The sequence below is a fragment of the Podarcis cretensis genome (assembly GCF_951804945.1).
Source record: "Podarcis cretensis genome assembly, chromosome: 12".
Taxonomy (NCBI): domain Eukaryota; kingdom Metazoa; phylum Chordata; class Lepidosauria; order Squamata; family Lacertidae; genus Podarcis; species Podarcis cretensis.
Window position 1 is genome coordinate 35,517,419 of NC_137181.1, and position 19,215 is coordinate 35,536,633.

General features: G+C 43.1%; 1 protein-coding gene across 2 annotated transcripts in view; it reads right to left on the reverse strand.

The window, feature by feature from the left end:
- RAPGEF5 (Rap guanine nucleotide exchange factor 5) overlaps window positions 1–19,215 on the reverse strand; it is a 136,943-nt gene that overhangs the window by 57,073 nt on the left and 60,655 nt on the right. The window contains exons 10-11 of one of the 2 annotated variants that reach the window (XM_079947974.1): window positions 5,195–5,313; window positions 4,742–4,830 (exon numbers count right to left, since the gene is read on the reverse strand). In XM_079947974.1, coding sequence (XP_079804100.1) covers window positions 4,742–4,830; window positions 5,195–5,313 — 208 coding nt within the window. Of the gene's footprint in view, window positions 1–4,741; window positions 5,171–5,194; window positions 5,314–19,215 lie in introns of those variants that run through there. The other variant, XM_079947975.1, reaches the window with a different exon arrangement.

Genomic DNA, 19,215 nt, shown 5'->3' on the forward strand with positions numbered 1-19,215 from the left:
TGACGGGACCAGAACAATGAATGGAAACTGCAAGGAAGCAAAGTTGATAAATTTAGGACAACAGGCACAAACCTTGATTTTAGAAGCTGCAAAGAATATTATATAAAAATGGGTGTACTTATTTGTGACAGTCAAATCAAGTGACTGAGAGGTGTTCTCAGCTTACAAAAGCCTATGTTCCACTTCTTTGCTGAACCACAAAAACATCTATGCACCAAAGCAGAAGAAAGAAATGGAGTTTAAGTGCTTTGTCAGACACTGCACATTGGTATGGAGGAGAGACTGAGAGGGATCCTCCTATGAAGGTATCATAGATATTGCTGGAAGGAACCTTGGAGGTCATCTGGTCCAAACTTTGCTCAAGGCAGCATCCCTGACAGATGGCTGTCTAGCCTCTGCTTACAATATCTGCAGCAAACAAGAGCCCAACACCTCCCAAGGCAGTCTGTTCTATCTGCTTACTATTAAGATGTTTCTCCTAACGTTCCGTTGAAATCTGTTTCCTTGCAATTTCCACCCGTTGGTACAAATTGTGCTCTCTGGCGCAATGGAGAACAAGTCTGCTCAATCTTCAGTAAAACAGACCTTCAGATATTTGAAGAGCCCTATCCTGTCCCATCCCCCCCCCCCATAAAATTTGCCTATCCAGGGCAAAACAAGCAAATATTAGTCATGGGAATTGGGTTTCCAGATCTCCTCACCATCCTGGTCACCCTTCTCTGCACATACAAAAAAGATTCCTGCATTGCAATGGGTTTGGACTTGATGACCCTCGGGGTACATTCCAACTCTGCAATTCTATGGTTCTTCTCCAGTTTGTCAGTGTCCTCCTTAAAATGTGTTTTGCAGAAATGGACACAATATTCAAGATGCAATGCTGAACAGAAGAGAAGTATTACTTCGTGATCTGGACCCTATGCTTCTGTGTGGTGTAGTGGTTAAGAGCGGTAGTCTCGTAATCTGGGGAACCGGGTTCGCGTCCCCGCTCCTCCACATGCAGCTGCTGGGTGACCTTGGGCCAGTCACACTCCTTTGAAGTCTCTCAGCCCCACTCACCTCACAGAGTGTTTGTTGTGGGGGAGGAAGGACAAGAGAATGTTAGCCGCTTTGAGACTCCTTAAAGGGAGTGAAAGGCGGGATATCAAATCCAAACTCTTCTTCTTCTTCTTCTTCTTCTTCTTCTTCTTCTGCTAGATTGCATTAGCCTTTTAAATCAGCAACATCACAATGCTGGCTCATGTACAGCTAAGACCAATTTACTGCTCCAAAGCCAGGTCTCCCACATCCTGGACCTGGACTGTGTGTGTGTGTGTGTGTGTGTGTGTGTGTGTGCGCACACACACACACACACACACACACACTTAAAACACAAGACTTTACTTTACCCCTGAGAAATTTCATCTTGCTCATTTTTGCCTAGCATTGCAGCCTGTCAATATCATTTTGAATCTTGATTCTGTCTCGTACAATGCTAGCTATATTTCACAGTTTCTTGTCCACTGAAGATTTGATAAACATCCCCTCTACGTCCTCATCCAAGTCATTTATAAAAATCTTAAACAGCACAGGACATAGGGCAGAGTCCTGTGGCACTCTGCTCGCTTTTATTTTTTGGCTTTTGCCATTTGTTTCTTAACGTCTACAGCAGCTTCTGCATATGTTTTGTTTACTCCTATATATCCACATCCTGGAGAGAGGGTCATGGTTCAACGGCAGAGCACAAGCTTCGGCTGCAGAAAGCACCAGACTCGACCCCTGAGATTTAACTACAAATGTCACGTGCCAGGCTGGGAATAATAGCTTTTGCCCAAAATGCTGGAGAGCCACTGCCAGTCTAAGTAGCTGATATTGGTCCATACAGGCCAATTGTTAGATTCAATATATGACAGTTTCATATGTATCTCATTTAAGAATGTGCCACGAAGTGTCTGGACATGACCATAAGGATGCACAGATTCAGAGATGAAATGAAACATTGTAGATGTGCATAAAAGCAAATGTTGATTCAAACCTTGTGCACAAACGGCCAAAAGTTCTCACTAAGGCCAACAAGTAGCGCAGCTCTGGCTTCGGCTTACTGAAAACAGCATGTGCTAGTTTTGAAATAGCATGTGCTGGTTTTGAGCACGCTCACTTGAAGCCAATCATGGCGAACTTCAAGGTGGAGGAGGATAATGAGAGAATGAATTGGAACGTTGCCAGAATATTGCCTGGCCACCAGCCAGATTCAGACGACAGCTAGAAAAGCTCATGGATTGCAGTGGGCTCAGAGGGACTGTTAGGAGAGAAACTGTTCTACAGGATCAGTGATCTGGTGCCCTACCCAATCCAACCTTGCAGCACAAGCAAAACGTGAGCACAGGAACAGGCACAAGGCTGGCAGTTCAGAAGAAGCTGGGGGTAGCAACAGTCAACGCTGAACTGGTTGAGGGCAAGCACAGAAGGGTCCAAAATGCCCAGCCAGAGGTTGCCTCCAGTCTATCAGGTAACTATTTAGATCTATCAGCTAGACTAAGCCAGGGGAATCCTGATTAAGTCAAGTCCTGCACACGACTTTGGAAGGGACCTATATTTACTGAGCAGCTTTATGGAATCGATCCTCAACATCAAGCAGCAAAAGGGACTGCAGTGAACAGCTGATGAGAGATGCTGCTTTGCTACCAGAATGTGCGCCCTGCAGTTGTTCATATGCCTAGTTGTTTTGCCTACATCCACAATGTAATATCGGGAAATATATCTCAAATCAATTTATTGAGCCACTTCTTTCTGCTTAACAGATTTTTTAAAAAAATCATTTATAGTTCATTTATTGTACTTAGAAACGCACCCTGCTACATGGACATGACTGACAGCATCAGCTTTCAAGGGGTGTGATAAGGGTGGAAGGATGTGGAGGGGAATCAGCCAACCACAAAATATATTATCATCTCAGCCAGCCGTCCTCAAATGGCCATTTTTCACCTATAGAACAATAAAATGTTAATGAGCAGCTGGGTTTAAGTTTGAGAAACGAGGAGGCGGAAATGGAACGTAACAATGAGCTGTTGAACAGTTAAATGTTATCGGGGGGGGGCACTCTTTTTAGAAACTAAAAGCATCTAACAATAATGCACTACATTCCCAGGGAGTCTATCCTCGTTCAGGAGGAGTCAAAAGATGTATGAATAAAGCTGACAGCAATCTACGGGAAGAGGTTAACCAATTGCTCCGAACCAAAATGCACAAGGAACCAGAAGGGATTCCCCTTGCCCCATGGGATCTATGCAACCTAGCCAAGAGCATTCTGGCATGAACCACCTCTATTATATAGCCTATGATTTGGCACCAGTAAAATTACAAACAACATTATTATGATTATACCTGAGGAAGCACAGCAATCAGACAGCGGTGCTTTCTCTGCACAAAATATTAATCTCTGGCCACAGAGAAGCAGCTCAATGGACAGCACAATAAATCACACACTTGGTTTTTCTTTTGGTTTATTCTGTAGTAAAACCACATTGTGCAGTTAAGCACAAATGCTTCATGCCTGACAATATTCCACTGATTTGTGGACAGAGAACCTGGCTCAAGAGTGCTGTAGGAATTCACAGATGTTATTTATGCTTTAATCCTTTTAATCCTTGTAAATGTGTTTATTTTTAGTAATCTCATTTGGGAAAGAGCACTAAGAATGTGCACTGAAGCTCCATTGAGAACAATAAGAAAAAGCAAACCCTGGGACCAACTCCATTTCCAGCCTACTACGTTTCACAGTCCTTCTGCAATTATATTGAAAACTCTGAAGGATAACCACCAGGCTGCTTTAATTAAAACTGTAAATAAATTGCAGGTGATCCTGATAAACTACCAAAGGAGCTTCAGTGACACCAAAGTGTGCATTAAAGTCGGGAGATCAAGCTGAAAAATAACCTGCACGTCAAGCAGTCTGATCAATATAATAATTGCTTCAGGCTGGAACAAAATTACAATTCCTGGTTAAAGACAGATAAGTACTACAGCAGGTGACATTGCTGCATATCGTGTCATGAAGCGAAGTCTACAAGACACCTCAGAATGCTCTGTCAAAGCACTACACGGATGGTAAACATCTGAATTTATAAGAAAACGTACTGAAACACAAAATGCACAATAAAGACACCTGATCAATATAGCAATAGCTTCAGTTTGCATAGATTCATGGTACAGGAGAAGAGTAATTAGTATTGCATTCTGTACACGACAGCATTGCTATGGGTGCAATAGGTAAGCTATTAATTCAAAGAAGTTGGTATTAAACAAGTAGCTGCTGAGTACATTACAAAAATAACTGTGGACATATCTGCCTAGCAGCTATAAACCTCAGTTTACTACCTCATGCGTGTCACCTCCTGCATAACACACACCCTTCTTTCAGTTCCTTGCATTTTATATATCAAGATGCAAATGAGCTACTGAAAAGGATAAAGGGGAGGGGGCAATCATTTCTTAAAAGTAACTTTTCTTTCCCAGGTTTGATCTCCTTTTGCCCAAACCTGATGACACACTAGCTTTAAATGATCAAATATAAATTTAAACACAATGCACATGAAACAGTAACATCTTATGTACTGTAAATTATAATCACTTGAAGTGAAAACGCTGGCAGGGAAACATCATACTGAATACTTGCACATGGCTGAATACTTGTACTATGTGTTCCAGCAACACCAGGGGATGCAGACAGCTGCTTTTCAGTAGACAATTCACGGTTGCAGTTTACCTGTTTCTTTGTCCTGCACTTCTTCCAGGTGCAAGTCGTTCAGGAGGTGCTCCAAAATCTTTTCTGGTGTCCCGGATACCACCACGTATCTGTCAGAAAGCAGAGAGTCCACAGAGTCATCCTCTGTTGAGGACTGCGAGCGGCTGCTCCATTCATCCTCCTCATCCTCCTCATCAATGTATTTAAAATAAGGCACATCAAACGTGGGCAGAGGCAGCTCCCTGCCTAGAGACAGAGCAGAATCCTTCCTCTCTATGTGCGGGTCAAAGATCCTCAGCCTGGAACTTCCCATACTGCAGGGCAAAAACAACAAAGGTATTCCCCCTACATACTGCTCTGCCTTTCCCCTTCAGTTCTGCTGCCAGCGACCGAGTTCATCTGGCTGCTGAGGGGAGCTCTGCAGTCAGCTTGTGAGCACGGCTGTGTCTGAGCACCCAAGGAAAAAACTCTTACCTCCAATCACTCTCGGCACTCCCTGATGTGGGGGCTGGGCTATGTGACGACACTTTCCTAAGCACCAGCACATCTTGGTCCAGTTCCTTCACTTGAATAGTAGTCACTTCATCATCCAGCTTTAATTTGGAGAGGGGCACAAATGACAAAGAGAGAGAGAAATGAGTGAAATCTCCAGGGACTGACAAAAGGAAGGTGGGGGAAGCCTTGATTAGAGCTACATTTTCTCTCTCTCTCTCTCTCTCTCTCTCTCTCTCAGTGCCGCGGTTTGCAGCAGTCACTGCCCTTGATTTACATTCTGAAAATTCACAATGCACCAGAATTTTAGCAGAGCTCCCCTTTCCCAGAGGCACAGAGAGTGTATGTCTACGCTTTAACTGCAAAATACAATATTCAAGCGCATAAATGAAGCGGGTGGTTAATAACAAGAAAGGAATTTTAGTATCTTTACCAGTTTCCAGTTTGTTTCAGTGGGCTGCTGTTCACTGTTACTGAGCATTTCCGCTTAATGCATGTTATGTTTTACTGATGTGGCCAACGACTAAACAAATAAAATTAAACTGCCAAGGCAGTTTACAGTCATAAAAAACATACTTTACAGCATTTCAACAAGGGTGCAGCTGCTACAGAAACAAAATATACAGTCTGATGAAGCTACTTTCATTCTTTGGGACAGACAATGAAGCCAATCATACACCCCCCCCACACACACATGATATTGTTTCCTGCACTTAAAACTCACAACTTCAATAATTAACTTTTGGAAACAAAAACTTCTAAAGGTTTTGGACAAGATGTGCAAACAGATGACCATGATCCTATGCAAAGCTATATCTGGGTTTCACAGATGACCCTGATGACTTTTTCCACCCTAGGTCCTCTAAATGTGAAGATTTGAGCATGACTATTGCTGCATATATATAGCATATATACATAAAATGGGTGATGATACAGCGCCTTATAAGGCTTTGGTATTGACTGAATAGTCTATAAAGAAACATATTGATGGATGAAAGGCTCCCATTAGTTCCTTCTGAGAGCTTCCGAGAAACCCCCCAGTGTAGCAAGAGGCTCAGCAAAAGCCATAGTCTAATTATATTTTAATTAAGTCCAATGTTAACAGTAATGTGGCTTACAGTGATACTGTTTAATATGCAGGAATATTATTTGTACGTCCTGAAAGAATACAAACATTGGATAGTTATCAAACTGGCATTCTAAAATTAAAATGGCCCTTTGCAAGAGAAGATTTATGTTAGATGGGGAACATTACAATGCAATGTCATTTGATGGTTAACCTTTTTCTTCTCCATTATATCTTAATGGCATGAAGGAATTCAGAAACTAATGAATAGTAGAATCATGCTCTGTTAGACACTGGAGGAACCTGCACACAAAAAAATGGTCTTACCCCAAAGAGCTGTAAATTCAGGAATATCTTTTCTACTAATTTCTCTCTCCCTTACACACACACACACACACACACACACACACACACACACTGCAATTATTAGATTTTTGCCATGTCAGACATACAGGTACTGAGGTAATTAACATAGGGTATTTGTTGAAAAATTCCCTAGGGACATTAGCAAGACATCATGTTGCAGGAATACTGAAGCATAATTGCACTTTCATTTCATGGTATATGCTTTCGTTGCCTACAATTTATAACACAGCCATAAAATAATGAGATAAGAGTAGACCATAACCTAAAAATTATTGTGTTAAAAAGAAGTCCCAGCACACAGATTTCAATTCATTTTTTAAAGTATTCAGATGCTCATAGGCACTGAACTATATCTGCAAAAATAGGCTTTCAATAGCACTCCTCTCACATATAAGCTACTGCATCTCCAGTTAAAAACAAAAACTATGTAAATAATGAAGATCATTTAAACTGATGGTTAACTTCATTTTTCACTACTGGAACTTTATTCTATGCCATTTATGTCTCCACTCTTTAAAAACAAAGTAAATGAGTAAGGAATCCTGAGGTCTCTGTTGTTTTATTTATCTCTATGCACCACTTTGTGAGGACTTGGGCCTGAAAAGCGACTAATAAATAATTAGAATAAACAAACAAACAAACAGTCAATACTGGTTGGGATACAAACCACCACATGCATAGATAAAGGTTCTTCAGCGCCCACCTTTTGTCTTTTCAAATGTCCACTAATAGTTGGGGTCCTCAGGTGGTATGACACAATTTTGTCAGAAGGAAAATACTGGCAACGCTCCCCTCCCAAGTTTTCCTGTGTGCAGACATAAGTGATTGACACTTGCTTCCTTTTATCAGAAAAAAAAATATCAAAATTTCTTCATGAGAGCCCCCATAAACAATGGCCACTTACCCAGTCTCTGGGTGGGCGGCAGTTGCGGCCCATCACAGCAGGCCTCAGCTCCACAGAGCAAAGGCTTCCCCATCATGTGGCTGGGAGTTGGGGAATTCCCCCAGCCAGCGGCAAAGGAGGACGGAATCGCCTGCCATGCACTGGGTTTTAAATTGGCCAATCAGGTGGCTAGAGGGCCAGGCTATGAAGGCTGGCTGCACCTGTCTTTTGGCAGTGGCCTCAGAGGGCCACCTAGGTAGACCCACATCTTGAGGAGGTCCTATAATCCCAGGCATGACACTGTTTAAGTGTTAGCCCCCCCCCCAACTGGAGGCTGAGAATGAACATATACCCAATGCCTGAATCAAAGCCTACCTACAACTATAATCCATAAAAGTTGCGGACAATTTTAAACCCCAGGATGTTGTCTTATGCAGTTTGGTACACCTTACATTGTCTAGTCCTTTGCTCCCTGGGGCGGGGGTCACTGCGAGTGGGTCCACAATTCAGCCAGAGTTCATGTTCAGGTCAATGGGAATGTTACGTGCATGAGGCAGCCAAAGTTAAGCACTAAGTGGGACTTAGAAGAGCATAACTTAGGCTGGATCACGTCCAGTATAAATGTTGATGCCCCAAAATGAAATGAACTAACCAAGACCCTTTACAGAGCAAGTTTTAACTTGTGCAGGTCTCTTTTGATTAACTGGATATATGACTCAGCATATTCAAGGATAAACTACAGCAGATACATGCTATTTATTCTGCTTACACTTGCCAGTTAGAATACTTTCCTCCCCTGTTATATAAAAGTATGCAGGACAGTTTCAGAGAAAATCTGACCCTGCCAATTTAAGTACCAGCAAGAACAAAAGAGAGATAAAAGACCAATTCAAATGACTGTGTTAACTAAATAAGGTATTCAAACTACACAAGTCTATACACTGACTTTCTGAATCATGAACAGTGACTTTAAAATACAAAAGGGAGCTCTTTGTAATAGGAGGCAGCGGAGCAAAATGTTTTTTGGGTTTTTTTAAAAGGCTGCAAGTTAAATCCATTAACAAAAGCAATACCTTTATTATAAGGCCATGCAGAGCAGGAAACTTGTTTTCACAGCTGCATCTGCTGAAACTGACACAGCAAAAGTAGATAGTGCTGATGCATCTAACACTTGTCTACTCTTCCACATTCTCACAATCGGATGCTGGTATCAGGGCATGACCTTGAGTGATAAGGCAAAGGTACATTGGGGGGACTAAACCAGCAGCTTTTGAAGGTACCAGTAGCACTGAGGGCTCTTTTCAAAAGGCAACATATTCAGAAGTCAGATGCTAGCGATCTTACATTTCTCTTCATACATGTGGAATTAAACCTCTCTCTGGTTTGTCATTCAGGCATAGCATTGGAAATGACTTGAAAACTCTTTCATCCAACTCTGTACGCTGTGGTAACAATTGGAAAAAAAATTGGGGGGGGTTCTTTAAGGACATCTGCATATAGTTCTATGTCAAATCTTCAAAATGCAATGGTTTCCAATGGACAGTTTGCACATTTGGATGCAAGTAAGGTATTACGTAGGTGATATATATGCATGAATTAGTCATCTGTAAGAAGTCTTTGTAGCCTGTTCTGCAAACATATTAGAGTTTATGAAAGCTAGGAAGAATGAGTAGGAATAGTAGGCTAGAATGCAGCTTACTGCACCAGGGAAAAAGTCACATCAACTATTCCACCCATTTTTGCCTTTGGCCCTGCTCACCACCAGCATGCAGTCCCTGGAAGGTTTTCTACAAAGGAACGCAGCCCTCAAGCTGAAAAATATTCTCCACCCTTGAAATACAGGCAACATAATGTGGGACATACCCAAGCAATATATGTATCTGTATTGTAATAGAGAACATGAAGCTTCCTTTGTCTGGAGTTCTCTGAACCCCTTAAGTGTCCAGGTAGGCATTCTGGACATCCAAACCCACAGTGTCACCATTAAGGCCATACTAGGAAGTCATGCAATAGATATATCGTATTTACTAATCTAGGTCAAACACATTTAAATCAATGGAACAATTCACAACTTACTTGTTTAATTTGAACACTGCCCTTCATCCGAAGATCACAGGGTGGTTCACAACATAAAAACACAAAATTGGGTTGTACTCAGTGAAGTTGTCCTGTTGGTGCAATGACTTCCACTTGTGCAACAGAAGTTCCACTACACCTGCTCTCTACCGCACCCCCCACAAAATCTGTGCTGGAGGGTCAGGGAAACTACCAGAACAGATTTGGGAGACACCCAGGGAGAGGAGCGGGAAGAGAAGTCCCGCTGCACACACATAAGTCCTTGTACTGATGCAACACCTTTGTTGGCTACAACTCATTATCTTAAGGTGCTTCATTTTGCTTAATTCTAAAAGGGAAGTATCTGAGAAAGCTGTTGACAAAAAAATTCACTCAGTTGGTATTATATTTTTTTCTGTATTTCTTTTCTGCTTATTTTGACCCTACAAAATTTTAAATGTGAATGCAAATAATTCAACAATTGTGGAAGGGCAGGTGCGTACAGAATGCAGACAATTTATATAGAGCATCTCTTCAAACAGCGCTCCCATCATTAGCATAGTATAAATTAACATCAGATGAAGCAGGCTCTAGCCTTAAAAAGTCACAATAAATTAAATTCTTTAAGATGCCACAAAGCCCACCCATTTTTATGCTATTTTGCTGTTATAAATGCAGCTATTAAGATGGCACAAAACTCCCTCCCAATTTTGCTAAAATAAATGCAGCTATTTAGAATTTGCCATTTTGAAACGCGCTGAAGTAGAAGTTCATCTGTTTCATAAGGAAACGTACCTGTGTGCGTGTGCGTGTGTGCAAGCGCGCGCCTGGCTTGATCACAGAGAGCACCTCTGAGCACTTTAGCAAACCAGAAAGTCTACTCTAGTGTAGAAAGGGATGAAAAGGACTGCTGTGGCTTGTTGCTTATTCTTGCTACATATTCTTGCTATGGTTTGTTGCTTTTTTCTTGGTATATTTAGTAACAAGAATTCCAACTTATTTATATGGTTTGTCGCTGGGCTAGGAAAGTTATATCTGAACCAGGCTACTAAGTCTCCAGTGCTCTTCCTCCCAAGGAAACTAAACCATGTAGTGCAGCTTCTGAAATGTTTTGTCACAAGTAGGAACATTCACAAAAGCACTCCTGATTAAATGCTTTCATGAGCAAGGCTTCGGGGAGTAGAGCCATACCCCTACTTGCTGTGAACAGGACCTCGACCTCCTCCTCCTTCTCCTCCTCCTTCTACTTCAGCTTCTTCTTTGTTGTCTTCTTCGTCTCCCCCTCCTCCCCTTCCCCAGGACCCCTCAAACCTATCCATGCACAAGGAGAAGGTGGCAATGGGCACTTCCCAGGGTCCTAGAAGAACGTCTTCTCTTGCCATGGACAGGAACTATCCATAATTCCATGGGGGGGGGGGCTTACACTCTGAATATCATTTCCACTACAGAAAAAACCCTCCATAGAGGCACAATAAGCACCCCCATCTCTGTTGCTGCCTTCCCCCATCCTGCCCGAAGTCATTAAATGCTAAGTTTAATGCTAAGGTTAAGTGAAATTGCTGTTCCGTGACAGAGACATACACCTGTACAGTGAAAAGCCCTCATCCTACCTTTAGAAAATGCAGCCATCATGAAATATCAACATTTATCAAAATATGCCGAGACAAGAAAATCCTTTTTATCTGAAACAAATCAGAACTGCTCTGCTGTCAATATTTTCTTAAACACAAGATCAAGTGAAATAATGCATGCACAAAGCACTTCTTTTAAATAATAATAATAATAATAATGCTGATGCTGTCATTTTGGCAGCAACTTTATTATAAAGACATAATTAGTAAAAATCCTTTCAAATGGAACAAGGGGTGGGGAGGCGGATACCCTCCATACTAATTTGCAAGTATACTAAAACTATACTATTTAAGAAGAAAATACATCCAGTGCAGTGTTTCTCCCACTACCTACTGCTGCAGTGTACCTATTCAATCTGGGGTTGTAACTGAGGTAAGGTGGGCAAGGAAAATCCAAGAGGCAGGGAGGATGAATTCAGATTATTTTTTAAATTATTTTCCCAAACCAGTGGACAACAATTACCTGAAAGTAAAACAATGTTTAAGACACCTCAAGTTCACCTCTTTTCACATAAGACTATACAAAGAGGCTTTACTTAAGAAAGAGAAAGTAAGAGGAATCGAAACGACCCTTTTAGCAGCAATTTAACTAGGCCGGAAATTCCCACACTTGCTCCAGCTAAATCCGTTTATTGGTTTTATATGTAAACGCATACGTGTGTCATAAAACTAAAGCAGGGTGGCTAAGGGCGTGAGATCCAACTCATGGCCCTTCCTATGACTAGGTGACCACTTTCTCTCACGCTTGTTTTCCCTCCCATCTGCAAAACGGAGACAAAAACCGATTTACATTTTTTGCTTACTTCAACCTTACAGGGCCGTTGTAAAAAATACAGTTAGATAATGCATACAAAGGGCTCTGAACACTCTAAACTGTAAATAAAGCAATCCCGACACTGAATTACAAGCTTTATTGTTGCTGGATGAAGACCTTCCTATTTGCACAGGCAATTTTAAGATCGCCAATTATTTTGGGGATTCTGCATTTTTTCTTTCAGGATTTTTATGTTGTTGCATTTTAAACAGCATTTGTACGTTCTGTGAATTGCATTTTCTTCTCTCTTTTATACACCATCATTCGATGAAGGGCATCTAAGGAATGTTTCTAAAATAAACAAACAATTGTGCCTTGAGCACTTTCCCTCAAGGTGATAGGCAGTAAGCAGTTTTTGTGTCTACCGTATTTTTCGCTCTATAGGACGCACTTTTTCCCCTTCAAAAATGAAGGGGAAATGTGTGTGCGTCCTATGGAGCGAAGATGCCATAGCCCCACGACCCTCTCCCGGCTGGAGAGGTGACACGTGGCTATGGCAGGAGCCTCCACAGCCGCGCGTCACCTCTCCAGCTGGGAGAGCGCGCGGGGGGCAAAAGAAGCCCCCCGCGACCCTCTCCCGGCTGGAGAGGTGATGCGCGGCTATGGCAGGAGCCTCTATAGCTGTGCATCACCTCTCCAGCCGGGAGAGCGCGCGCGGGGCAAAACAAGCCATAGCCCCACGACCCTCTCCCAGCTGGAGAGGTGACGCGTGGCTATGGCATGAGCCTCTTTAGCCGTGCGTCACCTCTCCAGCCGGGAGAGCGCGCGTGGGGCAAAAGAAGCCCCCCGCGACCCTCTCCCGTCTGGAGAGGTGACGTGCGGCTATGGCATGAGCCTCTTTAGCCGCGCGCCACCTCTCCAGCTGGGAGAGCACGTGAGGGCCATAGCCTCGCGACCCTCTCCCAGCTGGAGAGGTGACGCACGACTATGGCAGCAGCCTCTCTGCTGAGCCTTTCCGCTGCTCCCTGACTTGCTCTTTGGGGCTGGTGGTGGGCTTCCCCCGCCAGCCCCAAAGAGCAGGTCGAAAGGAACCTGAAGCCTAGAGAGAGAGAGAGGGGTCGGTGCACTCCAGGCTTCCAAGATAGCCGCCTGAACGGCACCTTGTTTTAGAGCGGGAAAACAAGAAGGGGAAAATTCTCCCCCTCTCTGCTGAAGGGGCGCTGGGCAGAGAGGGGGAGATTTTTTTTTTCTTCTTCTCCCCCCTCTAAAACAAGGTGCGTCCTATTGTCCGGTGCGTCCTATGGTGCGAAAAATATGGTATTTTTCTGTGACTATTGGAGAGTCGTTTCCACGTCTTCTTGTGGCCTAATTATCAATGTTTGATAAAGGCTGATCAAAGGAAAGTCAGGTCCAAAGTACACCAGGCATAGGGAGATCCCTGGCTAAGGCTGAATCTCATAGCCCCCAGCCCCTGCAATTTAGGAACAGCTAAGTGCAAGTAGATAAATAGGAACCGCTCCGGCGGGAAGGTAAATGGCGTTTCCGTGTGCTGCTCTGGTTCGCCAGAAGTGGCTCAGTCATGCTGGCCACATGACCCGGAAGCTGTAGGCTGGCTCCCTCGGCCAATAAAGCGAGATGAGCACTGCAATCCCAGAGTCGGCCACGACTGGACCTAATGGTCAGGGGTCCCTTTACCTTTACTATGTATTTGGGGATGGGAGAGAAACTGGATCAGGACTGTGCTTCTGGTAAAGGGGTTGCTCCGTCACCAATCCATCACAATTCCTGTATGACTTCCCCTGCCTCAGCTCCACACTCTTCTCAGTCTGGAGATCAGATCAGCCTCTGGTCTGTCTCCTCAGACCTCTACTGCTCTTCACGAGGCACAAAAACCACCAGGGATCCAGACCCACAGTTACACAATGTAATGTCACATGGCTAGGAACTGCATTATGTAAGCAGCAAGACCCAAAAAGATTTAAATAGAAGTCTCATCAACTTCAAACTAACTTACGTCTACATACACGCACTTATGGTGACACCTGAGGCACATGGGGTACGTGTTAATCCTTTGAGCATTACCCACCACCTGGACTTTGCTTTTCATCGGTCTGCAGGGCGATGACTCATTTTTCATAATAAAGTGCTTAGCAAACAAGTGCATCAGCAGCTGGCCCAGGCTTAAGATATATTCTAAAAATGAAAATAATGCTGTTGCATAAGTATCCTTGCTTGCTCACAGCAAATTCCAAGATCAACCCCAGGACATTGTCTTCCGAATGAAAAGATCCTACAACGATATCTCCCAGAGATTATAAAAATACTTCCAAAAATTCAAAGTCAGTTCGCCTAACATAAACACGCAATTACTTTAATAACTTCGAGGCAAGTTACAGCGTGGATAGCAAGGGGCTTTCCCAATTACTTGTCTGTATCTCAATAAAAGTGCAGTCCGTTGAGTATAGTTCTTCTGTTGTGAGGATATAGCATCTTCCTAGCATTCAAACTAATAATTTGTTGCTGGGAAAATAAGTTTCCCTCCCCACAATTCATGGGGCAGAATGTTAATGGCATCAGGAAATGTAGTGTGAAATGTGCTACTGCAAACACCATCAGAACTCAAGGTGGGTCATGTGACATCATAAGCAAGAGATTTTCTTAAGTCTGCATTATTTTATGAACTATTTGAATATTCTAAATTCTTTGATGAATCACTCCTCTGCTATACCACTCCTACAATCCTTTAAAAGGGGGGGGGGGAGCACCATCAGCATTGTTATGCCTTATACCACTGGCATATTTGTATGGTCTTGCACAAGGTTATTTCCTGGTTTTGCTTTTTTTGGTGGTTTTCAACTGATTTTCTGTTGCTGTTTTAAAGCTGGCTTTCAGTTGGTTTCTCTTCTGAGGTCCTGTATTCTTTATACAGTTGTACCTTGGTTGTCAAACGGAATCAGTTCCGAAAGTCCATTCGACTTCCGAAAACTTTCGGCAACCAAGGCACAGCTTCCGATTGACTGCAGGAGGCGTGTCGGACGTCCGGGTTTCAAAGAACGTTCACAAACCGGAACACTCACTTCCGGGTTTGCGGTGTTCGGGAACCAAAACGTCCAAGTCAAAAGGCGTTCAGGATCCAAGGTATGACTGTAACTGGTTTAAAACTTTGGGTTGCATACTGTTATTTTTTCAAAAACTGCCAAGAGATCTTAAAATACATGAGCAGTATATAAATGCAATACATCAGGAGTGGGGAGCATCTGGTTTGCAGGCCCAAACCATGTCCACTCACACCACAACTAACATCATGGCATCAAAGGAACCATTGGGAGTCCAAGTGAACTCCCAATGGTTCCTTTGCTGAAGCAAGGGGCATTCTTACCGCTTATCAAGTCGATGAGCCATGCCTTGCTCTGGGAGGTGGCAACAACCACTGCTAAGATGCATGCCCCCCATCATTTTAACAGTGGTTCCAGGGGTGAGGGGAGCCTTCAAACAGCCCTTCTACCTACATCACAAGGGCCAATCCCTTAAACTGCTGCAACTCAGGCTCTATTTGTAATGCTGCACTGTACATCCCTGAGCAGGAAGCAAGGAATATGTACAGACCTGCCCTGCTCTTTGAACCTCCGGTTTTATTCATTGAATAAATAAAGGAGAAAAATCAGGCCTGCACTGCTCTTTGAACCTCCTGCTTATTTCTTGAGTAAATAAAGAATGAAAACATCAGCAATACCCAGCTGAAGGAAGCATCCTTACTATCCAGCAATACCTTAGGGAGTTTGGAAACCTTTTCAAAAATACTATGACATCTTTACATGGCATTTTAAAACTATTATGGTTTTCAAAGGATAGAGATGCATACTTTTTTTTTTTTACTCTGGCTTCTTGATTTATTTTCTCTGCAGTCAAGAGTGTACCAGGTATGAGCGGATAAGCTCAAGTACTACAGTGGTGCCTCGCAAGACGAAAAGAATCCGTTCCGCGATTCTCTTCGTCTAGCGGTTTTTTCGTCTTGCGAAGCAAGCCCATTGACGGCTTAGCGGATTAGCGCTATTAGCGGTTTAGTGGCTTTTAGCGGCTTATCGGCTTAGCGGATAAGCGGCTTAGCGGCTTAGAAAAAGGGGGGGGAGGGAAAAAACCCCGCAGGAACTCGCAAGACATTTTCGTCTTGCGAAGCAAGCCCATAGGAAATTCGTTTTGCGAAGCACCTCCAAAACGGAAAACTCTTTCGTCTAGCGAGTTTTCCATCTTGCGAGGCATTCGTCTTGCGGGGCACCACTGTAGAGACTTTCAAACCTTGTACTCTGACTGGAGCAGAAATAATATCTTGACTCCTAGACGCAGGAAAATGGTGCTCTGTTTCTCTAATATTCTTAAGTGCCAAACTGTAGCATATCACTGAAAAGTTCTGTGAATTTCTTTATTTTATTGTTTTACCGTGTTAACTTGGCACAGGGAGGGGAAGGATGGATTAGGAACATGGTGTATAGGCAGGAGGGTATAACTCTTTCCTTCCCTGAGACAGTATGGATGAAAATCACTCACTCTGTCTTAGCCACAGAGTATTAGCCACAGGCAGGAAGGTCACATTACGGCAGCAGGATCCATGGTACTGCTTTTCTATCTACAGCCAAGGCAATATCCCAACCCAGTGCAAACGGGCCAGTGTAAGGTACCTTTTGAGAGATGTTGGTGAGGAAAGGCAGGTTTAGGGTCATGGCTCAATGACAGAGGATCTGCTCTGCATACAGAAGACTTCCATGTTCAATCCTCAGATTCTCCAGCTAAAACTGGGGGTGTCCCCTGCCTGAAACCTCAGAGAGTCGCTGCTAAGCAGCACAGACAAAATTGAGCTAGATGGACCCACTCATTATAAAGGCATTCCTATGACCTATTGAGGGACGTGGGTGGCACTGTGGTTAAACCACAGAGCCTAGGACTTGCCGATCAGAAGGTCGGCGGTTCGAATCCCCATGACGGGGTGAGCGTCCATTGCTCGGTCCCTGCTCCTGCCACCCTAGCAGTTTGAAAGCACTTCAAAGTGCAAGTAGATAAATAGTTACCGCTCCGGTGGGAAGGTAAACGGCGTTTCCGTGCGCTGCTCTGGTTCGCCAGAAGCGGCTTAGTCATGCTGGCCACATGACCCGGAAGCTGTATGCCGGCTTCCTCAGCCAATAAAACGAGATGAGCGTCGCAACCCCAGAGTCGGCCACGACTGGACCTAATGGTCAGGGGTCCCTTTACCTTTACCTTATGACTTATTAGGAGGTATAGGAGCAGAAGGACCACCTGAAAACCACTGTGCCTGTTAAAGACCACTTCCCCTTATGGACCTTGATCTGCTACAATTACACATGTCGGTTTTCAGCAAGGGATTGGGATTCGAGAAGTCAGCGGCGTACAGCTGGACCCTTCTACCTACATCCCAAGGGCTACTCCTTTAAGCTGCTGCAGCTGAAGCTCTGTTTGTACTATCACCGGGTATATCCTAAGCAGGAAGCCAGAAAGGAATTAACACCCTGCCCTACTCTCCTTGTAGGAGCATTTCATCATTTCTTAATCGGTTTTTTTTTATAAAAAAATGCTCAATCATGTCCCTGTGTGATTTGGCATATCAATGAGGGCTCAATCTCTTTTGTATTTGAAGGCACCAAGGGAGATAAAAAGGTGCTTTTTCTCCTTTTGAGGCTGAGTGAAGAATATTTCATTGCTTGAAAATTAACAATATTATACATCACACAGAAACATTCACACAGTGGGGGGAAAGGAACATCTTATCCAGGATTTATCAAGTGCTCCTGCCATTTTGAGGCACACTGCTTATTTTAGACCACCGCAGTAGCTCTATGAAACAGACAGGATTGCTCCTTATCTCAAAGCACTGCAAACACAGAGCAAAAATAAAAATGCATTGCGTTATTCCTTAAAACACACACACACCACCCGTTACTATCTGGCATTTCTGCCATTCCTCTGTGAGAGAAATTATGTAGCGCAGTATTTTTTTAACGTCAGTTCCGGGATAGTATTTTATTGGTTTCTCTCTAGTTACAAGGATTTGGCATTTCCTGTGTAACAAAAGCTAAAAAAAGATAGAATAAAAAACTTCATTGTGCAGTAATCTAAGATATATTTCATCAGTATAGTGATGCTAAAGAAATCTTTACACAGAATACTCACACTTTGCCTGCTCTTTTCGTTCCAGAAGCTTTGCTATCCTTCCTATCAAACTAGATACAAACGCCAATTAAAAATCCACCCATGTCAGTGGGGCTTGTGCATAACACATTCTTGATATGCCATTTATTGGGGGCTGGACCACTAATAATATAGTAATGGTACACTGCTATTGTACCTTTACTATTGTTGCCTCTAATAATAATTTGTTCGTTGTTTTATTTCATTAAAAAGAGGAGGGGAGCTTAAAACTAGAATAATTGTTCTGATTAAAATAACTGAAATTGCTTTATATATCATCCATAGTTCTATCAGTTTAAAACAGAGCACATTTCTCTCTCTCTCTCTCTCCAGACATTGCTTTCATTATCATTATTCTGCGCAGTGGTATACAACTTCAAGAAGGGAATAAGTTATCCCAACAAGGGCAATCTGAGCATTTATGGAAGTTAGGGAATGAAAAATGCATAGCTACCATGGTAACAACTAAGTCACATGGTAGCTGCCATGAAATGCAAAGCATCTTAAGTAAACACCGGCATGTTTTGTTTTGTCCTGCAATCTCCAAGAATTCTCTTGTGTTGAACAATGCAAAGCACATACTAGTAACCATCCATTTCCACACACACATACCCAAGGTTCTTTTAATTCTTCAAAATATATCAGTGAAAGAAAACTTTTCCCCATTATTTTGTGCATCTCAGGAAAAAAACTTTTTAGAACAGCTTGCAGATAGCCATCATGGCAGACCAGGAAATACGTAAAATTAAAATATTGAAGTACAGTGGTACCTCGGGTTAAGAACTTAATTCGTTCTGGAGGTCCGTTCTTAACCTGAAACTGTTCTTAACCTGAGGTACCACTTTAGCTAATGGGGCCTCCTGCTGCCACTGCACCTCCGCAATGCGATTTCTGTTCTCATCCTGAAGGCAAAGTTCTTAACCAGAGGTACTATTTCTGGGTTAGCGGAGTCTGTAACCTGAAGCGTCTGTAACCTGAAGCGTCTGTAACCCAAGGTACCACTGTAATCTTATTTCCAGTGTAGGTCAGAAGGGAGTTCCCATTTCTGGG